At 43.6% G+C, this 12,135-nt stretch overlaps 1 protein-coding gene across 1 annotated transcript in view; it reads left to right on the top strand.

Annotated features, from left to right (window-relative positions):
- LOC110963456 (cytosolic carboxypeptidase 4) overlaps positions 1-12,135 on the top strand; it is a 120,308-nt gene that overhangs the window by 52,478 nt on the left and 55,695 nt on the right. Inside the window, 4 exon segments of the mRNA XM_051952157.1 lie at positions 119-138; positions 140-234; positions 4,755-5,269; positions 9,532-9,724. Coding sequence (XP_051808117.1) covers positions 119-138; positions 140-234; positions 4,755-5,269; positions 9,532-9,724 — 823 coding nt within the window.

Here is a 12,135-nt window from a genome sequence, read left to right on the forward strand (position 1 = left end):
CTCTCCTGAGAGAGGAAAAGGGAGAGGGATAGGGGGCAGAAAAAACTGCCACTAACTGGTATTAGATGTGGAGGATGCTACAATCACTATGTGGGTGTGTGTATGTTTTCCTTTTCAGGATGATGATTTGGGAACTACCTGAACAAACTTTGTCTCGCCCTGACCTGGACAGACCGAAAGAGCTGCCCACAACAGTACAACCGTCTCTGTCCCTGAACTCTCACATAACTCCAGGTACATGCTGTTTGTGTGTATTTTATGAAGTTATACAACTATCTGTCTGTTTCTCTATGTTAATGTCATCCAATTCAATTTATTTATATAGTGCCAATTACAATTCAAATGGTTTCAAGACATTTAGAACCCATATGCTGAACCTCTGGTATTTCTGCATAGATTTGTTGTTACAACTCTTGTGATTGTGAACCAGCACTGTGTGAACATATTCCAGTTTTTTTTTTTTTTTTTTTCATATTTTTATTTCCAAACATTTCAGAGTAAAAAACAAATTGAATAAGTGGTCGGAGCTGCTACAAATCTAATATATGTCACACGGACTGTACAGATCGAGTAACTTCTTACCAGCAGTCAAAGACTTGATTTCACTGTTAAAAAAGTGCACAAATGTGAATGAAGGAAATTTCCTAGATTTAAAAACAACACAAGATAAAACAATCTCTTAAAAAGAATAACTAAAATCCTACTAAGATCTATTTAAAAACAAAACAAAACAAAAAAAAACAGTCCGTTGGGGGCATCAGAATCAATAAACAGAGCACACTGGTCTTTTTGAGCTATGCTGTATCTTGGCCGGTGTAATAGTCCTTTTAAGGAAATCTCTCCGGGGGACAGGCGACGGCAGGTCGATGAGTGACGAGCAGCACACTTCCTACCTTGGCCCATACCTCCGTCCTCCTCCCGGCTGGTGCCGACGTAAGTGCCAGCAGCTGTGAAGGGAGAGGGCCATCACTCAATTTTATCAGCACACACATAAAAACAACAACCATCAACACACCTTGCTGCGGTCGGATGGGCTCGCCGTCCCCTTCACTTATCTGGGAATCTGCATTGTAATCATTCCTCATCGGCGTCCGCACGCTCACTTCAGCCTCAGTTTCCTGCCTCCGTGCAGCCACGACCCGACTCAGTCCGCCTCCGTCCCCCCCTCGAACCAGCGCTGCATTACTGCATGTAGCGTGGAGTTCTTTAGTGGCTCGGTCCACTCTTTGTGTCGCTCCACTTTGTTCCCCGTCTGTCCCCAGTTCTTCTCACGGCCGCCCTGTTACTCCTCCGCTTTCTTTCCCCTGTGCGCTCTTTCTTGCACGTGTGTCCCTCTTTCTTCATCAGCTCAGGTAGCTCTGTCCAATCAATGGCAGTCTCCACTAATCAGTGCCAGCTGTATTCACTAATTACAACTCACAACAAAGAAAGAAGATCACTCCATCCAGTAAACAACATGCACACTCAAAATAAACCCATGCAACTACAAAATAAAACATAACAAAATGACCACTGCAAACAAAACCATGCAACTATAAAATGAAAACTAAACAATTAAAATGACCACTCCAAACCATGCAACTAAAATACAAACTCAATAACAAAAATACAACTGGTACTGTGACATATACACAGACTGTTATAATGATTTCTTCATGAGATCTATAAAGAAACAGAAAGTTCTACATAACAATAATAATAATAATAGATTTTACATTGTAAAACAATCTCAACTTCCAGCAGTCTGTAAAGCCCTCAAGTTGTCAGGGAAAGCATTCTACAGGCGTAGAGTAGTGGAGCAGAAAGACTGTTTCCCCATTGTGCGGGTCTTAGTCATGGTGGTGAGGAGATGGTGGGTGTTGGAGGAGTGGTGGGATCGTGCTGAGGTGTATGGGGTGAGGAGCTCTGTCAGGTATGGGAGGCATTTCCATGAATACATTGGAATGTAAGGACAGAGACCTTGTACTTAATCCTTGCGGAGACAGGGAGCCAGTGTAGTGTGTCAAGAATTGAGGATGTGCTTGTATTTCCACCCTCTCATCAGGATCCTAGCAGCACTGTTCTGAATATACTGCAGCTTTCTGAAGCCTCTGTTGGGGCATCTGATGAGAAGAGCATTGCAATAATCCAGTCTAGAGGAGACTAAGATGTGGATGACTTTCTCGGCTTCAATGAGAGTAAGAGTGGGACTTTGTTTTGAAATGATGATGATTATGATGAGGGATAGGTGTCAATTTGAGTGTCAGATCTGAATGTCGTCAGCATAGCAGTGGAATGTTATTCCAAAGTGACTGATGAATTAGCCAAGGGGTAGCAGGTACAGAGTGAAGAGTATGGGATCAAGCACTGATCCCTGGAGGACCTCAGAGGTGATGGTGTGAGTCTTGGACCTTGAGCCACCCATGAAAACATACTCAGTTGTCTCAGAAAGGTAGGATGTGAACCAAGTTAGGGCAGTGCCATGGAATCCAATGGAAGGATGTGGTGGTCAGTGGTGTCGAAGAGGACGAGAAGGGAAGGTGAAACCGAATCAACTGTCATTAGCAGGTCATTGGTGACTTTGACCAGGGCTGTTTCTATGCTGTGGGTGGAAGAAAATAAACATGTCTGGCTCTTGTGTGCAGTAGCCATGCTGGTTCAGTGTGCCTTCAATTTTGAATAAATCCCCAACAGTGTTACCAGTAGAGCACCCTAACATCATCACACCTCCTCCTCCATGCTTCATGGTGGGAAAATTGCATGTAGAGATCACAAGTTCACCTTTTCTGTGTCGCACAAAGGCATGGTGGCTGTAACCAAGATTTAAAATCAGGACTCATCAGACCAAAGCACAGATTTCCACTGGTCTATGAAATAGGAGCTCTGTTACTGGTTTCTGTCAGAACTCTGGCTGCAGCATTTTGTATCAGCTGGACATTTTTTTTTTAAAGAGAATTATTGGGACATCCTGATAAGAAATTACAATAGTTCAGTCGAGAAGTTACAAATGCATGGAGTAGTTTCTCAGCATCACTCTGAGACAAGATATACACACGTGGACAAAATTGTTGGTACCCCTCAGTTAAAGAAGGAAAAACCCACAATTCTCACTGAAATCACTTGAAACTCACAAAAGTAACAATAAATAAAAAATTATTGAAAATTAAATAATCAAAAACAGCCATTACTTTTGAATTGTTGATTAACATAATTATTTTAAAAAACAAACTAATGAAACAGGCCTGGACAAAAATGATGGTACCTCTATAAAAGATTGAAAACTATTTGACCAGAGTGACATGATTAACTCAGGTGTGTCATTTAATTGACATCACAGGTGTTTCCAAACTCATAATCAGTCAGTCTGCCTATTTAAAGGGAGACAAGTAGTCACCCTGCTGTTTGGTGAAAAGGTGTGTACCACACTGAACATGGACAACAGAAAGCGAAGGAGAGAATTGTCCCAGGACATCCGAAAAAAAATGATAGACAAACATCTTAAAGGTAAAGGCTATAAGACCATCTCTAAACAGCTTGAAGTTCCTGTGACAACAGTGGCTCATATTATTCAGAAGTTCAAGACCCACGGGACAGTAGCCAACCTCCCTGGACGTGGCCGCAAGAGGAAATTGATGACAAATTGAAGAGACGGATCGTTGGAATTGTATCCAAAGAGCCCAGAGCAACCTCCAAAGAAATTAAAGGTGAACTCCAAGGCCAAGGTACATCAGTGTCAGATCGCACCATTCGTCGTTGTTTGAGCCAAAGTGGACTTCATGGGAGACGACCAAGGAGGACACCACTGCTGAAAAAAACTCATAAAAAAGCCAGACTGGAATTAGCAAAAATGCATGTTGACAAGCCACAAAGCTTCTGGGAGAATGTCCTTTGGACAGATGAGACCAAACTGGAGCTTTTTGGTAAGGCACATCAACTCTATGTTCATAGACTCAAAAACCAAGCATACGAAGAAAAGAACACTGTCCCTACGGTGAAACATGGAGGAGGCTCAGTAATGTTTTGGGGCTGCTTTGCTGCATCTGGCGCAGGGTGTCTTGAAAGTGTGCAAGGTACGATGAAATCTGAAGACTATCAAGGCATTCTGGAGAGAAATGTGCTGCCTAGTGTCAGAAAGCTTGGTCTCAGTCGCAGGTCATGGGTCTTCCAACAGGACAACGATCCAAAACACACAGCCAAAAACACCCAAGAATGGCTGAGAGAAAAGCGTTGGACTATTCTAAAGTGGCCTTCTATGAGCCCAGATCTGAATCCCATTGAACGTATGTGGAAGGAGCTGAAACATGCCATTTGGAGAAGACACCCATCAAACCTGAGACAACTGGAGCTGTTTGCTCATGAGGAGTGGGCCAAAATACCTGTTGACAGCTGCAGAACGCTCATTGACAAATACAGAAATCGTTTAATTGCAGTGATTGCCTCAAAAGGTTGTGCAACAAAATATTAAGTTATGGGTACCATCATTTTTGTCCAGCCCTATTTCATTAGTTTGTTTTTTTAAATAATTATGTTAATCAACAATTCAAAAGTGATGGCTGATTTTGATTATTTAATTTTCAATAAATTTTTATTTATTGTTACTTTTGTGAGTTTCAAGTGATTTCAGTGAGAATTGTGGGTTTTTCCTTCTTTAACTGAGGGGTACCAACAATTTTGTCCACGTGTGTACTTGGTTTGTACAATATTACGAAGATGAAAGTAGGCTGTGGACAGTATGAGGCAGTCTGGTGTGGATCTGGCCCATGAGGACAGAGCAGCTGGGGAGACAGGTAGTGAGACCACCGTTACTGACGCAGAGGGCCCCCAGAGCCAAGAGGCAAGGGGCCAGGGAGGGCCCACACGAACCAACTGGCCCAGCCAGCACCTCAACCCCCAGGAGCTGCAGCACAAGAGCAGCGCCCCGGCAGACACCATAGCCCACCACGGGCTAATCACACGCAGCGCCATGCCCCAGACGGGGGAACAGGTTGTGCCACAAGAAAGCAAGAGTCACGAGCTACCACGCCCACCCCGGAACTGGCACATCAAGGATGCAGGACGCCTACTCCACAGCGTCACCGAGACCCCACCCACCCCACCCCACTCCAGGACAGCACCAGGTCGGGCGGAAGCCTCCAGCCAGCAGAAACTGAACTTCAGTGGCAGCAGGCAGGCCAGGACCAAGGCCTGTGCCCAGATGAGCCAGAGCCACCCCCTCAGAGAGACCAAACAGCCCCCACGTCAGACTCCCAGGCAGCGGAGGGCCCCAGGCCCCTCAAAGGGAAGGAGAGGGGTGAGGGGAAGCGGGGAGGCAGGAGAGGAGGGAGGAGGAGGGAAGCGGAGCAGGAAATGACAGGGGAGCGACAGAGGGGCTGACCCACCCCAAACCCTGGGGCCTGCCAGGGCACCCCAGAAGAGACCAGCCACTGCCACCTTCAAGGCATGCAGACACAGCCGATCCAGGGCTCAATGGGAGAGACACCGGAGACACCCACTCCTAGGGAGATGGGCCTGAACCACGGGCTCTTTACTCAGTTCAGGCACTGCAGGAGTGCAAAGACAACTTGTCAAATGACTGATTAAACAGGATTGGTACATAGCGTACACCTGGAGAGTACCGTGACAATGGGTGACAATGGGTACTGGATGACCCAATGAGTGAATCAGGTGATACAAGTTGGTGTTGGGAATACCGAAGCAACGATAGGGCAAGCAGAACAGGCAGGGTCTAAAATAGCGAATTCATTCGATTAATTAGCCTTTTTAAAACCTGACAATTTGAAAATTTGCCAAATCGTAAAATCGAGGTGAGCTTAAACATATAACAATACAGATTCTTCTTCTGTCTTTCACGACTTGTGCACTGGCGTTTGCTTCCGCCTCTCATCTCCTTCCGCCAAAATACTCACACCGCCATCATGGCGGACAGAACAGCAGAGGAAGAGTTGGTCGCGAGAAAAGGGCCTCATGTTACATTGATTATATGGAAGTGGTTCGGCTTTGACAAGACTGACACAGAGCAAACTACAGTCATGTGCAAGGTTTGCAAAGGTACTGTGAAAATGAAGAGTAGCAGCACAACTAAGCTCTTTCAGCACCTCCAGCATAGGCATCCTAAAGAATGGGAAGAGTGCTCGCAGCTACGGGAGTGCGGCATGGCTAGCACTAGCCATAGCTAACAGACCGCAAAGAAACAACAAAAATCGATTAAAATCGTAATCGTCCAAGATGACTAAGAAAATTGAGATTTTATTTTTTGGCCATATCGCCCAGCCCTAGTGTAAAATGATAGGGAGGGACACAACAACTAATATATAATTAATGCTTTTCAGTGTTAAAGATTAGTTTGACAATGAAGTGAAACATGCTTGCTGTTCACGTGTTTAAGTTGACTAAAAAAAAAAAAAAGTGTAAAATGCAAAACTGGTGTTTTGATAGACACTGTAGGAATTAAGGTACAGTGCCTTGCGAAAGTATTCGGCCCCCTTGAACTTTTCAACCTTTCGCCACATTTCAGGCTTCAAACATAAAGATATAAAATTGTAATTTTTTGTCAAGAATCAACAAGTGGGACACAATCATGAAGTGGAACGAAATTTATTGGATATTTTAAACTTTTTTAACAAATAAAAACCTGAAAAGTGGGGCGTGCAATATTATTCGGCCCCCTTGCATTAATACTTTGTAGCGCCACCTTTTGCTGCAATTACAGCTGCAAGTCGCTTGGGGTATGTCTCTATCAGTTTTGCACATCGAGAGACTGAAATTCTTGCCCATTCTTCCTTGCAAAACAGCTCGAGCTCAGTGAGGTTGGATGGAGAGCGTTTGTGAACAGCAGTCTTCAGCTCTGCACACAGATTCTCGATTGGATTCAGGTTTGGGCTTTGACTTGGCCATTCTAACACCTGGATACGTTTATTTGTCAACCATTCCATTGTAGATTTGGCTTTATGTTTTGGATCATTGTCCTGTTGGAAGATAAATCTCCGTCCCAGTCTCAGGTCTTTTGCAGACTCCAACAGGTTTTCTTCCAGAAAGGTCCTGTATTTGGCTCCATTCATCTTCCCATCAATTTTAACCATCGTCCCTGTCCCTGCTGAAGAAAAGCAGGCCCAAACCATGAGGCTGCCACCACCATGTTTGACAGTGGGGATGGTGTGTTCAGGGTGATGAGCTGTGTTGCTTTTACGCCAAACATATCGTTTTACATTGTGGCCAAAAAGTTGGATTTTGGTTTCATCTGACCAGAGTACCTTCTTCCACATGTTTGGTGTGTCTCTCAGGTGGCTTGTGGCAAACTTTAAACGAGACTTTTTATGGATATCTTTGAGAAATGGCTTTCTTCTTGCTACTCTTCCATAAAGGCCAGATTTGTGCAGTGTACGACTGATTGTTGTCCTACAGACAGACTCTCCCACCTCAGCTGTAGATCTCTGCAGTTCATCCAGAGTGATCATGGGCCTCTTGGCTGCATCTCTGATCAGTCTTCTCCTTGTTTGAGGTGAAAGTTTAGAGGGACGGCCTGGTCTTGGTAGATTTGCAGTGGTCTGATACTCCTTCCATTTCAATATGATTGCTTGTGTGGCGTGGCAAGGGAGCTCTAAGGGAAGGGGAATGGAAAATAGGGAAAAAATGGCTAGGATTCACATAAATGTTGCGACAACGCCACCCAGGGGAATTTCACCCCCGGGACATTCAATTCAACATGATCAACCAAGGACCATTTAAACACTGAAGGCACACAGGTTCATATTCACTTGGGCTGAGACGTGTTTCCAAAAATACAACAATTTCTTTATTAATTATGGCATTAAATATAAAAAGCAAGCCACCAGTTTAAAAGAGAGAATCAGGAGTACTAAACTTAAACAATAAAGGGAGCAGGCTGGCTTACCATGGCGGCAGGCAACAAATAACCAAAAAGAAGAAAAAGGGGGTCCAAAATAATCACACCTGTGACAACACACCAACGAAAAGGGATCCGTGAACCACCACCAGGGATTAAACTGCCGCCGAGGCTCACCAAACCTGCACAAAAGAAACAAATAATTAGTACTCCTGATTTAGCAGTGCTGGTGACCAGACCAATATACACAGTAAAAACACACACGCACACTCACTCACTCCACACAATAACTTTTTAAAACACAGGTGAAATATGAGGCATGATAATCCTCATAGCCTGAGGTTTTTAACAGAAAAAGTACAATGCAGTAACTCTACACACGTTGGCGGTAAACCTAATGGAAAATACGCGCCAACACAGTCAAAAACAGCCAGTTGTCGGCACCAATCACAGAGCCGGCAAACAGATCGAGAACAAGAGCCGCAACGAAGAGCCGGCGAAAAGAAAGAAGAACCGAAACAGCAGCCAGTCCAGGGAACGATGACGTCCAATGAACCACACGTCTAGCTGCAACCTCGTAAAGGTAGACAATTAAGCAGAATTGTCATTAAAGTAACATCACCTAGACTTCATTGATCACTTCCTCATTGAGCGATACATACCCGGTTAGCTGTGGCGCAGCGTAGAAACAATGCAGGCGGAGGAGATCCAACGACAGCAGCAGCAAATAAACTGCAGCAACCACACAAAATCAGGGACCAGTCAACACACCAGATCACACAATGCGGACCGCATAGCTTACCCTGTCGTCACAGAAGCACCCACGGCACACTGAACGGAGCGACCCGTCTCCCAGCGTCACTAAACAAAGTAAAGCAGGCTGTCACTAAATGCACTGCACATCACATAAAAGGGAAGGGGGAAAAGCCCATTACCTGTACCAATGATATTATATGCATCCCGATTGATCACGCCGGATCCAACCCGCTCGGCTGCGGTTACCACCACGGGGAGAGCTCAAGAGAAAGCATGAGACTGAGGTGAAGCCACCCACCTGTGTATATATATGCAGCGGCGCCGGATACCACCCCGCTGTCACAGCGACGATTGAAATAGCACAGTGCCACACAGTGGCTAGGAGGGAGAAACCATCCGGCCACACTTGCACAGTGCTCCTTGAGATGTTTAAAGCTTGGGAAATCTTTTTGTATCCAAATCCAGCTTTAAACTTCTCCACAACAGTATCTCGGACCTGCCTGGTGTGTTCCTTGATCTTCATGATGTTCTCTGCACTTTAAACAGAACCCTGAGACTATCACAGAGCAGGTGCATTTATACGGAGACTTGATTACACACAGGTGGATTCTATTTATCATCATCAGTCATTTAGGACAACATTGGATCATTCAGAGATCTTCACTGAACTTCTGGAGTGAGTTTGCTGCACTGAAAGTAAAGGGGCCGAATAATATTGCACACCCCACTTTTCAGTTTTTTATTTGTTAAAAAAGTATAAAATATCCAATAAATTTCATTCCACTTCACAATTGTGTCCCAATTGTTGTTGATTCTTGACAAAAAATTAAAATTTTATATCTTTATGTTTGAAGCCTGAAATGTGGCGAAAGATTGAAAAGTTCAAGGGGGCCGAATACTTTCACAAGGCACTGTAGGTCATATGACTATAATCCAATATTTGTGTCCTCCAGGAGCTGGTTATGAGTTCGGAATCAGAGGAGAGTTCAACAACATCATCTTCCGATGATGAAGCTGTGATGCACAACACTTTCCTTCCTAGTTCCTACAGGAAGGACAGAAGGAGTACTGCCAGAAGTGATTCTTCCACCTCTTCAAGTGGTTCTCACACAGAGACAGAAACATCCATAAAGGGACACTCACCAGGTCAGAGCTTGTTATGACACACCAACATCAGACAGCTACACACAAATACACAGTCAGTGTGTATTATGGCAGTTTAAACTTTTTATCATTCTATATTGTAGAATTATAGAAATGCGTGTGTGTTTGACACGAAAACAAATATGCACTTTGGTTCTGTCATAGATTTATTATAGGTCCTCAGAAAATACGAAAAGTCTCCTGGGTTAAAATGTCCCAATGGCCATTTTTACCTTAACTGGGAGCTTAAAGGTACCTGAGCACAAGCTTCAGGCAAGCTGTATCTTTGATAACTCCTCCTGACAAAATTGGTACAGTAAAACCAAATTTGCCATTACACATACTTGTTTCTTCATCACAGTCCACAGGTTTTTGATGAGGTTTAAGTTATAACTTGAGGGAGACCAGTCTAAAACCTTAGTTCTAGTCTGATTTAGCTATGTCTTTATCACTTTTGATGTGTTTTGGAACAACCAACTGCTTCAAAGACTCAACCGCCTCACTGATGATTTTAGGTTTTTCTGAAGAATGTGGAGGTTGTCCTTTTTCAATATCAAATTTACTTTGTGTGATGCGCCAGTTTCACTCGCACCAGAATCATCCCAGAGTCTCATACTACCACCATTATACTTGATAGTAGATTTGATGTTTTTGGGGTTAAAGGCATCACTCAAAAAGCATTTCTGGTCATGGTGGTCAATAGCTCAATTTTTGTTTTATTTAACCACAGAACCTCCTTTCAGGTGGCCTTCTCTTTGTCCTTGTGATCGGCAGCAAACTGAAGCATTAAGGCAGGAGTGGCCAACCAGTTGAACGCAGTCTACTGGTCGACCGCGGACTTATCCCAAGTGAGAGGTGTAGGAAAAAATGAAAAAATAAAGTTTTTGTTATGTTTAACTGTATGTTTTCATGGCTTAAAGTATTCAGGTACCATTCAGGCACCGTGCAGCGTTTTGAGCGTTTGGCTCGAAAAAAAGATAGGATTACATTGCCAATCAAGTTCATCTACTAATGGAATGAGGGTAACTCAATTTTTGCTCTTAACCAAACTAACATTACTAGTCAATAGGAAGCAGAGTGGGGGCAGGTCGTAAAAAGACATTGAGATCCAGCGGCAGTTGAGTCCATACAGCACTCACAGTGCAGCGTTCCGTCCAGGTTGCTCAGTCATTGTATAATCTGACTGATTAGTCGGCAGCGATGGATTTGTAGTAGGATCGCAATCATATGATCATCAACAGTCAGCTGACATAGTTGTCATGGTTACAGTGATGCCGTGATGCTATCTCTCAATGATACAGAAATCTTTAACAAATGTGTGGATCCAGACTATAAGCCCCATCACTGCCAAAATCTAATCACTTGGTCCTTGTGTCATTTCTGACCTTCTCTAAAAATTCCATCCAAATCTGTTATTCTGCTTTCTCAAGTAATGTTGTGTACAGACAGACCAATAGACCGAAGGACAAATGTATGCCAATTGTTACATATCTCCGCTGCGTTTTTTGGTGAAGTAAAAATAAATGGCGCTTTGCATGGTTGGAAGAGTTAAACAGAAATGGCAAACCCTTGGGTTTCTGGTGCAAAAAAAAAAAATTAAGGAGTTGAGTGCTTCTGGACCACTTCAGGAGTCAGACCCATAGAACTGCTGTCCTCTGACACTCACAACGTAAAAGTAGATCTTGGTTAAAAAAAAGGTTGGGTACCCTGGCCCTGAGGTGTTGCTTAGCAGTCTCTCAGGACATGGCAGTGTAAAACACAGTTTACTGTGGATACTGACACCTGTGTTCCAGTACTGTTTAATTCATTACAGACCAATTTTTGTGTTTCTTGGTCAACTCGTGACCATCCTGACCAACTGTTCTTCAGCAACAGGTGACAGCTTGTGTTTTCTTCCTGATCGTGGCAGTGACACAACTGTACCATGGACTTTTTTCTTTCAAGCAATTGCTTGCACAGATGGTTTGGGGATCTCTAATTGCCTTAAATTGGCTACAAGGGACTTCCCTGACTCCTCCAACTCAGTTACATGCTGTTTCAAATCTTTGCTCCTCAGACTTTTTCAAGACATTTTAGCGTTTGTGGTTGAGTCTAATGAGTGTACAAAATGATATGGTATATATGCCTCTCTTGCAAGCATTCAGTGTCAGTAGGACATGTGCATGGATGATTTCACAAGAGGACACACCAGGAAACTCAGACCATAAAGAACTTCTGGATTTGCATTCATAATGGTAAAAAGCGTAGTTATTGCAAATGATGGTGAACAGAGGAATGCTGGCAAATAAATATGTGTACACATATTTTACCACACTTTGCAAGTTCAATTCACAGACATATTTCTGAGATGACAGCTGTACATTACAACTCTTTAATTTTAAAATTCATTCATTTGAACATTATATCCAAGAAGT

This window comes from Acanthochromis polyacanthus, chromosome 8 (assembly GCF_021347895.1).
Source record: "Acanthochromis polyacanthus isolate Apoly-LR-REF ecotype Palm Island chromosome 8, KAUST_Apoly_ChrSc, whole genome shotgun sequence".
NCBI lineage: Eukaryota > Metazoa > Chordata > Actinopteri > Pomacentridae > Acanthochromis > Acanthochromis polyacanthus.